The 16,426-nt window shown below is 36.6% G+C and overlaps 1 protein-coding gene across 2 annotated transcripts in view; it reads left to right on the top strand.

Annotated features, from left to right (window-relative positions):
- Positions 1-388: 388 nt before the first annotated feature.
- The window catches only part of kalrnb (kalirin RhoGEF kinase b), an 86,623-nt gene continuing 70,585 nt past the window's right edge, over positions 389-16,426 (top strand). Inside the window, exons 1-2 of one of the 2 annotated variants that reach the window (XM_081380273.1) lie at positions 389-498; positions 2,760-3,076. In XM_081380273.1, coding sequence (XP_081236399.1) covers positions 3,007-3,076 — 70 coding nt within the window. In that variant the 5' untranslated portion in view covers positions 389-498; positions 2,760-3,006. The remainder of the gene's footprint in view (positions 499-2,759; positions 3,077-16,426) is intronic. The other variant, XM_081380274.1, reaches the window with a different exon arrangement.

Here is a 16,426-nt window from a genome sequence, read left to right as displayed (position 1 = left end):
AAAAACCCTGAATGCTATTTTTTGACTGGGGTGTTTCAAGGCTCCTAGGAAATGGGTAGATGAGGTTTCAGTCTGTTCTCTTCCTCTCGTTTTCCCATTATGTGCTCATCCCAAACACACTTAGGACTACTGATGAAATCAGACACCTCATCATGCCATATGCCTTCCTGTGATGAAAGAAATTAGAGATAAATCGATTTATGTGGACAAAAATATTGAGTCAGGGTTAGGCTACGTTTGCATATTAGCTTGTTTATAATCTGTTATCTATATCGTTGAAATTTGTAAAATACACTTTTTTGTTTAAAATTAGAGATAGCCTATATTAAAAAAAGAAACAGATATCTGAAATGAAAAATTATTTAATTCCCATTTATGCATCCAGGTAAAAGAGTGCCATGTCATGCCGATTCCCGAGTCTGTAAAACCTCTGTCCACTTCTGGCAGAGAGATGTACAGGTCAGAGGTCAAAGAACATCTCAAATGCCAAACATGCAGGTGAGCTGATCGTTGTTCATTTTCTGAACGTCTTTATAAAAACAAAAGCAATTAACAACAATAGCATTTTGCAGACAATCATCACTTCAACCAAATTATTGAATTTTATGTAAACCATAAATTCTGTCAATGATCACCTGTGCATCCACAGCAGTGAACTGTTCAGGTTTGAGATTCACAAAATCAGATATGGTGCGCAGTGGTTTCCCTGGACCAGTGCTCTAAAGTACCTCAAGAATTTGTATTCTTCCTTATGAATGTTTGATGACTTGTATAGATTTGTATTCTGCTTTCTCAGCAGGTTAAATAAATCTACATAAAGTGATGTGAAGCTGTTCGTTTTGATCCTCACAGTGCTGCCCACTCATGTTCTCCAGCTAGGATTTGATTAGGATTTTGCTTTGGTGCAAGAGACATTATGGAAGTTAAGACCAACAAGAATAAACAATCAACAATCAGGTTCATTTAAATAAGCAGCAAATTTATAGAAATAAAGTCTTTCTACTAAAACACTGCGTGCTTGCTTTGTTGAATTCAATGGCTGTTTCAGACAAAATACTGAATAACTAGCCTTTGTATATTAGCATCTAAGAAGCTGAGGCCTCTATGACACCACATTTCCTCAAGAGGGCGGCATTTCACCATCCTTTTTCTAGCCTCAATCTCTCTCTAAGAAAACATTTCTCAGTCATTGAATTTAAGTTATGCACTAGAATGCTTAATCATTTTAATGTTATCGTAATCTGCAAGTCATACTGTGGTAACACAATCATTAAGTATACAATTCTTTGTTTTCGCAGATGTTAAATTCACCCATGTGCAAAATCTGAATCACAGGAAGGACTAAATTTCCTGGTTAGAGTCGACAGGGCTATTTAACTTCCAGAAACAACACAATTGTACCCACGTTCAAGCATACTTTTGATTTCTAAATAAACATTCTCATTCATAAGGGGGGTGTGGTGATTGACAGTAGTGCTGCAAATTCTCACACACACACAAAAAAATACTTAGACCATACTGAGAATCTCTAACAAAATAGCCTACAATAATGCGCTACTTTACTAATCATTACTAATCTTTTTATTTATTTATTTATTTACCATAGGCAGACAGGTTAGTTCGGTCCTCTAATTTGATTGGCTGGCTGTCATTCCAGGAACGCTGACATCACTCGGACGTTTAATTGCGTGTTTGTTTGCGAATTGGGAATCACAACGCTTTTTTTAGCGTTGTGATTTTGTTAATTTTAAGCGGAGTTGTGCGGTTTTGCCTTTCTATGGTTTCTAAAAGTTATAGCACGAACTTCACGAAGGCTACACGCGTTTGGAGTAGGGTTTCTCTCATCAGCTAGCAGAGAGTGGGAAGTGGAAAACGTGGAGTGGAGTTCGAGCTGGAGCGTGATTTCAGAACGCGCTCGCTTTGATCTGAGAGGGGACATCTGTGGCTCCGCCCCACTCATATATTTATTCCAGACCAGTTTTGGTTTCTTTTTTTGCAACCATTTTCGTTTGTTACCTAAAAGTACAAATAAACTAGCGTTTTAAAAAAAAAATACAACTGATTTGATATTAATTATTATTAAATTAATATTTAAAATATCCATTATTATGCCAAATATTATATATAAAGCAAAGCATCCTGTTGTACTGATACTAATAATATGGTCAATATTATTTTTAAATAATATTAGTTGATATTCAGCGAAGAAATAAGGTAAGAACTCCAAATAAGTTTTAATATAAAGGAGGTTTCAATGATAAAAGCGTCCTAACAGACAGCGATTCGTTGGTTCTAATAAGTAAGCATCCCTTAAAAAGGACCGTATGGTGATGGTAGGGGTTCTCCGGCCTCTTGAAAAATACACACACCCCATTATTAGGAAGCGCTTGAGCGCATCAGGAGCATAGATTGGTCCAGTTCTCCAGACAGGCTGCACCACAATAAAGAACCTCCCTCGCGCGAACGATTGTATAGGCTAAATAAATATCTAACGTTACAACAGTCGTTGCATTAGCTGCATTGTTTCATCTGTAATAGTGGGAGGCAAATTGCGGTTCGTTCGGTCAGTGTAGGGGAGCGCTGCCATTATATCCACTGGGTTGTGCGAGAGATCGAACGAATGGAGGAATATACTACGGGTGGAGGAGGAACGAATGAATAAGGGATTTTAAAAGACCTGCATTAACATTGCACGCGCTTTTTTTACGACTCTCTCTCTCTCTCTCTCTCTCTCTCTCTCTCTATTGGGGTTCCCCCAGCCAGCAGTTGTCTTGCAGAGGCGGGGAGGCTTTAAACAATAGCGCCCGGTGGAGCGCTGGATAAAGTATCGCTGAGCGCAGAACCTCCGGCATCATCATCATCATCATCATCATCATTCACTACTACGAGCGTTCACCAATGGAGACGGCCACGCGCTCTAGTGTTCTTCACACATAGATTATAAAGATCCGTAGGTGTAAAATCTGACCATCATCATAATCATCATCCGTGGAAACATAATCTGCAATGATGAATTCTGCCGAGGCGGCTGAGGAAGGACCGAACGATGCAGACACGGAGCCTTTTTTCAAAACAGGTAGTTTTATTATATGCTTTTGTTACAATGGATGTCAATGAGTTTCTTTTATTTTACTCACCATCCGTGCATACACCTTGAGGTTGCATTACTGAGTTAAACAGGATAGAAGCTGTCTGAATGGCATCATTTAGAGGTTTGGATATGCATCACACGCTTTACATATATCACATTGCATTCAGTGTAGAGCCTGCAATGCATATGTGTGATAAACCTGCCATATTCCTCCAAAGCCAGAGTGTGATGTTCATATAGCATTGCTTTTTATTGGCACGTTCAACGCCCTTATATTGTGTGTCTGGGTTATTGTGCACAAGAGCACGGAATCCCCCGGTAAATAGGATACTTCTCCACCTGTCACTTTTTCCTCACACCTTCAACACATTCTCTAATTACGTTACTATCACCTCCGGACGCGCCGGGGATCGCGCAGCGCGGCGCCGCGGCGGGCGCGGGAGTGGCTCAGCCTTTTGTCGGTCGTGACATTGATTCATGTTTCAGAGCCTGAAGCCTGTTGATTCACACAAACAGCATATAGTCTCAGTACTGTACATGCGCGTAATTTGCACGGGGGTTACGGGGGTTATGACCCCCCCAAAAATCTGATCCAGCTAATATAACCCATCCCGCCCCCCCCCCCCAAATTAAAATAAATATGAAATATTCCGAATGAATACTTTTGTTCGTTTTCTTTATTTCATTTGCCAGCAAGAAAGATAGTATCATATTTTAAATAATCTGTAATGTACTTCCCGCCCACCGCACCGCCGACTACTTGGTATTACCCAACCCGCTTTCTCTACCAAGTTTGTTCACTATATTGCGCAGTCGCTGGGATGAATGGTTGGAGAAAGCTGACGGTGCATGCTAACGGATGGAAAGATGAAAAAGGACACTGAAAGGCAGCCAGACAACGATTTTTCATTGTTGGTCGACACCATTTTTTACAGTCTATGGTCGACACCAGCCAAAAAGAGGAAAAATCCTGACCAAACGGAGGTGCGTTTCTCAAAGTGTGAGGCGCGGGCGCGTGCGCGGCCCACTGCTGGGGGGGAATAGAGACATGACAAATGGGGCGCGACAAACAGGTTTTGTGCCCATCTTTTTAATTCCTTTATTTATTGACCATACACTCAAAACAAAACAAAGACACATTTAAATGTAAGCCTTGCTGAACCTTTTTACACGTAAGTTTAAAAGTAGTAGCTAGGCTATCACTTTATGGTTCCCATGGAGACGCGTCATTCATTGCTTGTCACACCGCAGCCACAATAGCGCTGAATGAATGACTGATGATCTGCTTTTATTTCTTTTTATTCAAAATTTCACAAATTTGTTAGCTATAGCAGGATATATCTGATATTCCGATTGTCAAATATGTGCAAGTGGATGTGTTTTGTTGTTTAAACACCTTTATAACGATCGCGTTAGTTGTATGCGCAACGTATTTTAGGTAAGTTATCTTAAAATACCTAAAAACAAAAATACGTAAATTATTAGGAATTTACCACCTCCGGCTCAATTTGAGATTATTATCATTATTTTTATTTTTTTATATTTTTTTTGTTCTTTTTGCAGTTTGCAAAGTGACAAAATGAATCAAAGCACAACTAGTCCACACTTTCCCAGTTTCTGAATTTGATGTTATCAGAGGCTAAATGCAAACACAATTTTTTTTATCTACTTTTGAGTCTTATTTCATGCAAAGTGATAATATAATTGCACTTTCATTTTCTCTCTTTGAAAGTTTTTAATGCTGTTATTTGATGTTAAGTTTTTAAAATGTGATGTTAATAAAATACATTTTAACAGATAAACTTAAAGATTTTGTTAGTGGATGGTGAGTTTTGGTGATGCCCACCAATATGTGAAATCTGTTCAGAATAAAGGTGCAAGCTGCACTCCAGTGTGCCACCCTATATTGTAATATTGAGAGTTGAATTGTGCATAATACATTTGCTGCATGTAGGTGCCAATACAGTGATGCAATTGATTAATCTTTAAGTTTTTTTTTTTTTTTTTTTTTTTTTTATAAGATATTGAACACACAAAAAATCAATTAATTGGAAGCTGCCACTGCTGGCTAGTGCTTAAACACTGTGTCATTATGGCATAAATAGTCAAGTGAACAACTGCATTTACGTTAAGTAGCCTAAATCAGTAAAAGTATCACAATGTATTTCTAAAACAGGAACGGCAAATTACCTTTTACACAAGAAAATTATTCAATAAATAAATTAATAAATATGCAGCGAGTTTAACCCCCCCAATGGTAGACCCAAAGTTACGCCCTTGGTACTGTACTTCCTTTACGCGAGAAACAGAAAGGCTCTTTAATGTGAGAATGGGAAGCGTTTTCTGGCTTGGAGAGAGTAAAGAAGGGCATCTACTCTTCTGCGTCCAGCCAACCCCTTGCTAATGTCAACCCTGACACCTCCACCAGTAGTGGTTCAGTGATTTTATTCACTTTTATTTACTAGACACTTACCAGAGCATGAACTGTAACCCTTAAAACTGACCCACTTCTGGTTTGCCTGACAACATAAGCCAGTAATGTATGTTCTCTATATGCAAAGCTGTGTGTTGGAATGTGCACATGCATATGTATGTCATGCGTGCTAATGCCCTCATACATGGTGTGCACATGCTGTTTTCTGAATACAAATGTTATGTGTTTGTTCACATCTAACCTTATGTGTCACAGACAGGGTTTGTTTATGTGAACTCCATACACTGTATTACATCAATGTCTGCACATCATGCCAATACTTTTGTCATTTTACAATTTAGATAATTATTATATGATCAGAGCTGGCTGACCATATGTGGATGAGTGTTTGTGTAGAATACAGGGGACTCTGGGGCTAGTTGTCACACTTTTTTCCCCTGTGAATATTTCTCAGAGTGGACTTATATATTTATACATGCCTCAAAGTCTTGCTATTGATCAGTTGTTGGACAGGTACAAATATACAGTGATTGTATGGCCCATTTGCAGTTGAAATGATTCGAGCAAAATTGTCACAATGAGAACCAAAAAGAACTAAAAAAGTTATATTGGAATTTTAGTCGAGAAGATAGAATTCACAAAAATGTTCATGTCTTAGTATTCTAGTCTTGTTTTGCTTTTAAGTAATTTCAATTTCATGTATAAATGGTGCTTTTCACCTGAAGCATGCTTTACAGAAAATGCATGTTTCAAATGCTACAATCAAGCCAAAATACATTTACTTGAGAAGCAAATTGACTTGAGATATTAAGTTTTTTTATTGATAAAATAATATAAATATAATCCTGAAAAAATGTGTCGAAATTAATTGAGTTTATACTTAAAACAAGAAAAACATATCTGCCATTGGTTAAAAAAAATAAACTTAATTCAAAAACTTCAAAAGACAGATATTTTTTCTTGTTTTAAGCATAAACTCGCTTAATTTTGATATACTTTTCAGAAAAATACATTTTATCTTATGTCGTTTTGCTTATTAAGTAAATGTATCTCAATTTAAGAATGCTTACAGTAGATGTTTGTCCTGGAAAACAAGACAAAAAATGCTGAGTAAGAAACTCATTTTAATTGAAGACAATTTCGGTTTCAAAGCAACATACAAAACCACTGCTAGAATCAGACATTCGTGTAATAGGACTTTTGACTCAAAAGCTTAAAGTTGATCAGTAGCCCTCAAGACTATACTGTCAGTCTGTCTCTCTGATATCTCATTTAGCAAGAGGTGTGTGCACAGAGCAATTCTGTTTGTCTTCACCCTGTGATTCCTCCTATGATGGAGATTCTCCGGCACGTGTGCTGTTATCCAACATAGTCTAATAGTGCCTGTATTTCTGGTCTCTTCATCGGATTAGCATGATCACACTGGGTGGGATAATCATGCACAGGATTGGTCGTCTGGGAATCAGGATGTCCCTTGTCCTCAAGGATGTCAGACACTGAGAGGGCAGTAGAGACAGACACCGCTGTGCCAATGTGGGAGATCACAATCACTGTGTGGGGACGAGCGTCTCGTTCATGCACAGCATCCCTGCAGATGCTCATCTTGTTTGAGGTGTAAGAGGGGGGCAGAATGAAACAGAGACTGTATGTTGGTTTATGAACATTAATAATCTCATTACCTCTTACATGAGTCAAATTGATTAGATAGATAGATAGATAGATAGAGAGATAGATACAGAGTCAGATAAAGATATATATATATATATATATATATATATAGAGAGAGAGAGAGAGAGAGAGAGAGAGATATGTCAACACAATTTGTAACAATTTTATATTTTGGCAAATTGGCTAATTTTTTAGCCAAAAATCCGTATACAACCTCATTGTATGTTTTTTGTAAGGATCTGTTTACAGGTATGACAGGTATGTTTTTACGGAAAGGGTCAGTGGTCCTTCATGGTTAATTTTTTCTAAAAATCTTTCATTTTTGTATTATTCACATTGTACGGTTTTATACGAAATCGCCACTTTGTTTTTCCGTGAGATTGGGTTGAAGATAGATTATATATACTGTATAGATAGATAGATAGATAGATAGATAGATAGATAGATAGATAGATAGATAGATAGATAGATAGATAGATAGATAGATAGATAGATAGATAGATAGATAGATAGATAGATAGATAGATAGATAGATAGATAGATAGATAGATAGATTAACATAATGCAAAAAAAATAAAAATAGGTGCTATTTGGAATTATGTAAGTTGATTAAGTTGATTTATTTCAAAAGTAATTGAATATGGTCAATGACCAGAGTAACTGGAGTTGACAGAGAGTTGGCCTAAAAACCAAGAAGGTCCCTTGTGTATTATAGCTAGAATCATTTTAAGCTGCTTAGCTTGTGGGTTTCTCTTGCTTAGGCTATGGCCAAAATGTTACGCTTGTCTGTAATGTGATAAAACCACAGTCTCCTTTCTGATAATATAGGCCAATGAAATCATAGTCGAAAATATATTTTTAGAAAGTATCATAGGACTCGTAAGCCTAGATGTATATGTGTGGTCATGTGTGAGGACGATATGTATCTCTCAATGCAATGATTATGTAATGATTCCTAATCCTTTAAATGGCTATTATGCTTCTGGTGGTTTATGCTTTGCATAACTTACTTTTTGAAGAAAATAACTGACCCATAGAGTCTTTTGACATTTAAAGTTTGAGATTTGCCAGAGAACAAATGTTCACAGATCATTGTGAAATAAATTCTTAGCTCCAACACCCCGATTTTAAAGGTCCCATATTGTACACCTTTCTGAAGTTTTATTTTAGGTTTTGATGTCCTTAAGAATATATATTTGAGGTATAAGTACCAAAAACCATCTCAATATATTTTTACAGCTCCTTTCTCAGGAGCTATGCCAAGAACAGGTCGATTTTGGCCTGTCTACTTAATATTCATGAGCCTCTCTTCTGATTGGCCTGTTGTTTTCTGAGTGACGCATCATTGGTGGGGGTGGGACTGAAGGCGATGACTGAGTAGTTCTGACATCACATTTATACAGAAGTCACAACGGCTCGTGAAAAGGCACAGCTACTTTATGCAGGCTGTGGGCATTCATCTGTGGATTGACTGTTTTGAAACTTATTCATAGCCCCTAGACATCTGTTATCATGAAAAAAGCCAGTAAATTTCAGTTTTGACAATATGGGACCTTTAAAGAAACATATTTTGTACTGTGAAGCAAACATCTGTTGAATTTAAGACTGCTCTTATATTATGTTCATACATTCAAAGTTCATAGATAAAGAGTATTTCCATTTCCTGTTGGAAACTCATTCAGTTTAAAAACTGTGAAAATGTAATAGCTGCACTTGAAAACGTTTTTGTAATTCTTTACAATGATACAGTAAAAAAACTGTTGATTGGTTGATTTGCAAGCTACCTGTAATGATGGAGAACTCATTAATAAAAACACATAGTCAGGAACCAGGAACAGAACAGAATAAATCTTCAGGAACAAAACTGAGTCGCACCAACATGCAGCAGGACAAGACCTGACAAAGAACACAGGAAACACAGGGGTTTAAATACACAAAGGCTAACAGCATAAGACACACCTGGGAACAATCAAGTCTAATGAATGGGGTACCAATCAACAAAAGGACTACAAAAAATGGCACAGAACAGGAAATTACATAAAAGTCCACACAAGACAGGGGACAGGCTGGGATCAGGACACTACGTTACAGTAAAATGGTTTAACATAGCATTGTATGTCATTTTACTGTAAAATACTGTCAAATTTATGTAAGTAAAAGAAGCATGTGACACATCACATAAAGCATTGCCAGAAGCATGTGACACATCACATATAGGCTAATAATATTTTATATAAATAATTTTGCAAGAAATAACATATAATTAATAATATAAATAATTTGTTTCATTTTTGTTATCAGTAATGTTCATTAGAATGTTTTGTGCAATATTTTACGTTATTTAGTTAATGTTTATTGCGTTATTTTAGTGTTATGTGTTACCCTGACGGTATTTGACCATGTGCGAGTATTGGCCATGTTTTGTAGACAGACCACTTAAGCTGAACTCTGATTCATCATGTGACTTACTGTTGTACCAACTGTATTATCATGGTGGTGATCAGTACATTTTAAGGTAAAAAGCAGATTTTGGTACTTCAAGTATATTGGTAAATTACATGACTTACGGTTATAAGTTAAATATTTATGCTATCCTGCAATATCTGAAACATTTTTCCATTTTTCCGTTGTTGCAGCCAAAGATAGCCTGTGATCATTTTCTGACAGTGTCAGAAATTTAGCATGATCATCTCACAGTGTGTTTGCTGCTGTGACCTTCATCTACTGACTAGCCAATAAAAAGGCAACATAAAATGGCTCTAAAACAAAACTACTCACCTCAAGCTCCATTTGTAAGATTGGCAAGCCAAGTTAGCCTCTTTTCCCTAGCCATGACCGCATCCATATTCTCCTCTTTCAATCCTCTTCTTTTTTTCAGCGCACATAAAAAACACAATTGCCAAAGTGCGATTTATCTTGGTCTATTTGTTTACCACTTGCGCATGCTAATGATGTTGTATTCTTCTTTACCTAACTTGTGTCGGTTCAATAGGTGTCATCATCGTTCAGTCTACTCTACATACATGTTGTACCCAAGTTTATTTGATCCATGTTGTACAGTGTGATTTGTAATGATCTTACAAGATTGCCGAAATCTCACAGTCTTTAGCATGCATTAGGGAGTTTATGGTCGTGGCTAGGGTGTTTCAAGGTGGTTGCTTACTGGACTGAGTCAAAAAGAGCCCACATCCTATTATCTATAACAGTGTTCTTCAACCCTGCTCCTGAAGGACCCCCAACACTGCACGTTTTCTTTGTCTCCCTAATCAAACACACCTGATTCAATTCATCAGCTCATCATCACATGGGTTAATGATCTTATGAGTTGAATCAGGTGTGTTTGATTAGGGAGACAAAGAAAACGTGCAGTGTTGGGGGTCCTTCAGGAGCAGGGTTGAAGAACACTGCTCTATAATACTTGGGTTTCTGGATATTGCTCAATTGAAGTCCATGGGATTTTTTCATCTGCTAAATGAAAATTTTGTCTGTTTACATAGAAATGTCCACTAATCACACCATGTCTAATCTTGTTGACTAAGTGACCTCAGTAAATGAGTAATTGTAAAAGTTTTCTTTTATTTTGGAATGAAATCCAGGATGTTTTGCTTGTGAATGTGTTCTGTGGAGACACATTGTTGAGGTTGTGGCCAGTCAACCAGAAAAAAACTTGGGAACTTGAACTTGGAAACTTGTCATGCAGCTTCCTCTGGATGTGTCATCACACATTGAACTAGAAAGCGTGTCTCCTCTTCCAAGAGTGCAATAGTACACAAGTATGAAAATTAGCGGAGATAAGATGTCGTCTTCCGGGAAATCTGTTGGAACTTGATAATGACGTGACCTTGGGGTCATATAACAATGTTGGACATTGAACATTGAACATACTTCATTGAAAAGAAATTGAACTACGGGAAAATGAACAGCACAGTAAATAATTACTAGAGTTACTGGAGTTATAAGATAAAAAGATGAACATATTTCACTGAGCACTGATTTTAAAAAGTGCAACTAGATCAAAACCACAACCTATCTTGTGTTATTATGATTTAGCTTACTGTAATCCCCGAACATATGGATTTTACAAGATGCAAGAGTTGCTTTCAACACGTTCCACTCAGAAGATGACTGTGCTTAAAATTTGGTCTTCAGAGAGGCAAACTTACCGCCACACACTTCATCCTCAGCAGGCCATTCTCCTGAATGAGGGCCAGAGGGGTTGCTGTAGCAACTGTTGCCAAGATTCCTGCTCAGGACTGGAGTTCTCTGAGCAGAATAGGTACATTCAGTGATTATGTTGGCCAGGACACAATGAAATCAATTTCAGAAGTATTTTTGGATTATATCCATCAGGGCAAACTCAGTGGCACTTTTTTTATTAAAATACTTTTACTTCCTGTCATTTGTCATCACTGCATCAATTGAAACGTTTTCTGTAGAAAATCTTGACGGGAGTCCCAATCTTGAAGTCCCATCAAGATTTTCTACAGAAAACGTCTCAATTGGTGCAGGGATGAGAAAATGACAGGAAGTAAAAGTAGTCTAATAAAAAAGTGCCTCTGAGTTTGCCCTGATGGATATAATCCAAAAATACTTCTCGTGACTTGGTTTGAATTTAAAGTCGCATTGAAACAGATGTTTCTCTCCTATTGTGACGTATATAAAAGGGAAATGACTTCTGGAATAAGAAAAAATGTAGGGTGGGACTTGTTTTTGTCCATGGGGAATTGATTAGATGGTTGTGGTTTGCTATTGGTCAATCTCATGTACTGTAAGTGACAGGTTGTTAGCCTTCGAGATGTTGCTGCAAGAGGGAGGGAAAGTTACTTGGATTTAAGAAAACAAGGGGCACATGAATATATGTACAACAAACATTGCAATATAAGAATTGTCCATTTTGATTTCATGGTGACTTTAATTTAAGATTTTATTCACATAAAAACACATACAGTGTATTTCACATATGGTAAACACGGAATCTTGTGCCTGTTTCACACTTGAACGTGAACATTTGAGCTTCTGTGTTTGCCATATGTGATGTGTACTATGTATGTGTGTTAATAGATGTAAATAATAGTAGATGTAATAGATAATAATAGATGTAAATTTGTTTTATGACACCTTTATGACCTTTTTGGGTCTTCTCAGTTTTGGTTATGAACTTTCAATGGAGGAACAGAAACCTCCCAGGTGTCATTAAAATATCTTAATTTGTGTTTCAAAGATTAAACAAAATCTTTTGGGTTTGGAACGAAATGAGGGTGAGTAAATTTTTGGGTAAACTATCCCATAATATAAACATAAAAATATTGATTGATACATGATTGTTGATAATGTAAGGTAGATTCTATTCCACATGCCGTTAACCTAAAAACTGTTTGTGAAAATGGAAAATTATGAAATGGAACATGAATGTACATTGGACTAAAAAAAGCCAAACCCATGGGACTTCATTTCAGAGGCCCACCACATACCATTGTTGTATATCTATGTAATATTTCAAAGCCATCTGCCATTAAAAGATATTATCAGACGCTAGCAGACTGTCTGATCACATTACACGTTTCTGCTTTGAATCACAGGCTTTAGCGAGAGTGTGATTTACACAAGTGTTTTAGAGATTATTTTTAGATATTTGTTGGAATGTGATTCATCTTAGAATATTAAGGCTGTTCATCTCTTCTGCTCACCAAGATTTTTCTCTCTTTTTTTTTGTAGTTGATTTTCATGAATTTGATATTTGATGAGATGTTACAAGTAATATTTTTTTAGTCTTGTAGTCCATTTGTGGTGGTATTTCTAAGCAAAAAGCAACTCTTCTGAAAATAGCCCCCTTGCCTCATTCAAACCTACATTCCCCTGAATAGCCGGGCACCTATAAAATTGGGTTATATGAGATCACGGGCCAGTGTTATTGGACTGGGACCAGTTTCTGATCTCACAGCTTAGACTTACACAATAGTTCATACTAACACCAAACCTCAGCCAGAGCCAGCCATTGTTTCGGACTTCCCAGGACTGTAAGGGCCATAAACGTAGCTTTACTGGCCTTGTCACTGTTCTTGGAGTCCTTGGCAGGATTCGATCCTGTGGGGCCATTTGGCAACTTTTTAGCAGGATTGGTTTCATTTAGTAATTGCAAAGAGCTGGCTATTTCCTGGTTCTTCTATGAGCGTTGTGTAACTGTTTATGTGGATACACCCTGATCCTGTAACATGGGAAATTCACAAGCTTCATATCACAACCCTCTCGTCAGGTTGTATGGGTGACTTTCCTGCTCTGTGTTTTAATCGTGATTCTTTTGTTGAAGTAAAATGCACACAGAGTTAGTCTGCATCACATGCATGCTTAGACCTATACAATACGTACCCCAGTGTACTCACTCATAAAACATGCAGGAAACAATGCATGCATGGCATGCTTATGAAATATGGATACAGGACTTTGTATGCAGTGGATAATTTCATGTGCTTTCATCTGACGTCTTAGATGTTACAAAGCTGTCAGTATCCACAAAGCTTGCAACGGTCTCTGGTAGTGTTGGCTAAAACTGCAATCCAGCATTTTCTATTTTATGAACACTAGTCTGTTTTTTTGTTTTGTGCAAAATAAAGAAACCGTCTCAAACGCTGTAGGAATACATCATGGATGTGTTTAGGTGCTTCAGAGTTTAATTTTGAAACAGCATGGTCGATCAAGTTTAATAATTAGCTGCATCCCAATTTGCATAGTTATATTATGCATGACAAGTACTTTGCTGATGATGGAAAAGTACTGCTGAGTATGTATGACAGACATGCGTGCAATAAAATTGCATCTTGTTTCTATGGACTATCTAGCTATCTATCTTAGCATGTAGCTAAATTCATTATTGCATAACTTTAAGATTCATGCAATCTGTAACTGGTTTCTGCAATTGAAACGGTTGAAAGAGAACGCAATGAATTGCAATGCATTCTGAAAAACTGAATAATACATGTGAAAAAATATACTGAAAAGTATTAATTACTGAATAGTTCAATAAAAGTGTGTAAAAAAATGATGCTCTAACATTTTAGCTTAGCAAAATGCTAATGTCAAACTCCATTGAAATCAATTGTGATTTCTACTTTGCTTTTTTGTGTGGTGTACAGTGTTCCTCCCTATGCAGAGCATTACAAATCAGTCACATCTCAGCTTGGATGCTGCTTTAGAAACAGTTTCACAGTAGGCAGTGAGGCAGCTCAGTAGGTTTTGGAACAGAGCCTCTTTTGTTGTGCAAGATGTTGTGGGCAATACTAGGCCAAAAAACATTCACGTACTGTATGCACACTTTAAAATCCCAAAATATTATATAATCTGATTCTGAGCACATTTGATGTTAATGTATGACATTAACTAAATTTGAGACATCATTTAATAGTCTGATCAAAAGGATTAACAATGCAGATTTATTTTCACAGGCTTCTTTGTTCATTTACCAAGGGTGCCCATAATTCTGACCATGTATATTGCATTCAAGGTATACATTTCATCAATTCATGCCTTCCCTGACTCAAACCCATGACCTTGCAATCACCACCCTCTACAGTTTGATCTATAATGTATAATAAATGCATTAATAATAGACCAATTTTGTGATTTGACTATGTATTGTTGTGAGGTTGGAGACAAAGCCTGTTAAGGATATGTAGGCCTATACAGTAGTATTTGAATCGGGAGCATGTCTATGTTCCCACAGCCCTATGTTCCCACAAATGGCCTACCCCTGACCCCACCCCTAAACCTACCTGTAACTGGGGTTTAGACAAATCGTAAAAAAAAAAAAAAAATCGTAGAAATGTGGGAACATAGGGCCGTGGGAACATAGGGCTGTGGGAACATAGAGCTGACCCCTTTGAATCGAGTCAAGATGCAGCGTTGCATTTGTTTTTTAATTAAACAATTAGCCTAGCAAGGTTAGCAAGGTATTACTCATATGGGGCTGCAAATAAATACTGCAAGTTTTTTTGTCAAGACCTTTTCAAACACATCTTTGCAGATGCCAACACATCTTTCCTAAATACAGATAACCAATATTTTTTCCCCTTTCTAGAGAATAGAGATATAAAAATACAATTATTCTGTATTAGAAAAAACTTGTATTTATTTTGTTGTATTTTGGTTTGATGAAGTGTATTTAACTTGGATTGTTAATTCTGACATTCTATGTCAGTTTCATGTATTAGTTCACCCATTTTCTCACTTTCATGTTTTTCCAAACCAGTATGGCTTTCTTTTTTTCTGTGGGACACAAATGTCCTGATCTGTGAACTGATCAATAAACGCAATGGCTTTAGAAGACTTGGAATATAGTTGCATGGACCACTTTTTTATGCAATACTTTGTTTGTTTTTTACTTTTTGGATATTTTTGTGATCAAAGGCATTATTATTTTTTTTCACACTTTTTTTTTTGGGAGCTTGTTAGCCTCAGTCCTCATTAACTTTCATTATATTGGCCAAAACATTAATCAAAAATGTTTGAGTTCCATAAAAGGAATTCTTTATTTTTTAAAGAAATACTGTAAGTTAATACTTTTGTTCAGCAGGATGCAATAAATTAACCAAAACTGACAGTAAAGACATAGTGTTACAAAATATTTATATTTCATTTACTTAAGAAACAATAATTTCAAAATTGATGATAATAATAGGAGATGTTTCTTGAGTATCAAATCATCATATTAAAATGAAGGATCATGTGATACTGAAGACTGGAGTAATGATGCTGAAAAATCAGCTTTCCATAACCAGTGTTGTGGGTAACGCAACATGAGTTACGTAATCAGATTACTTTTTCAAGTAACATGTAAAGTAATGCATTACTTTTAAATTTATAACAAAATATCTGAGTTACTTTTTCAAATAACTAACACAAGCTACTTTGCTTCCCCATAGACTGAGAGAAATCGTGAGTAAGTGCAGAGGCGTTGTGTGCGCTGTGTGGACATGATAATTGTAGTTCTAGACTAAATGTGAGCAGGCATTTTCTCATCTCACTTGCACAAAAACAGATTCAGTATTCCTCAAAATGAATAAAACCAGTGAAATGCAAACTCAGAACATTACACAAACCTGCAGTATTAAACATGTTGAATTAGACAAATATACTTTATGTAATTAATCTCACTGTCTCAATGTCTTTGCTCCTGACCTTTGATGATCCAATTAAACCACATAAGCAAAAATGACTTTAGATACACATTACAGTTTCAG

The sequence above is a fragment of the Scardinius erythrophthalmus genome (genome assembly GCF_964197995.2).
Source record: "Scardinius erythrophthalmus genome assembly, chromosome: 12".
Lineage (NCBI taxonomy): Eukaryota > Metazoa > Chordata > Actinopteri > Cypriniformes > Leuciscidae > Scardinius > Scardinius erythrophthalmus.
The sequence above is the reverse complement of the archived record's forward strand: the minus strand, read 5'-3'. Positions and strand labels throughout refer to the sequence as shown.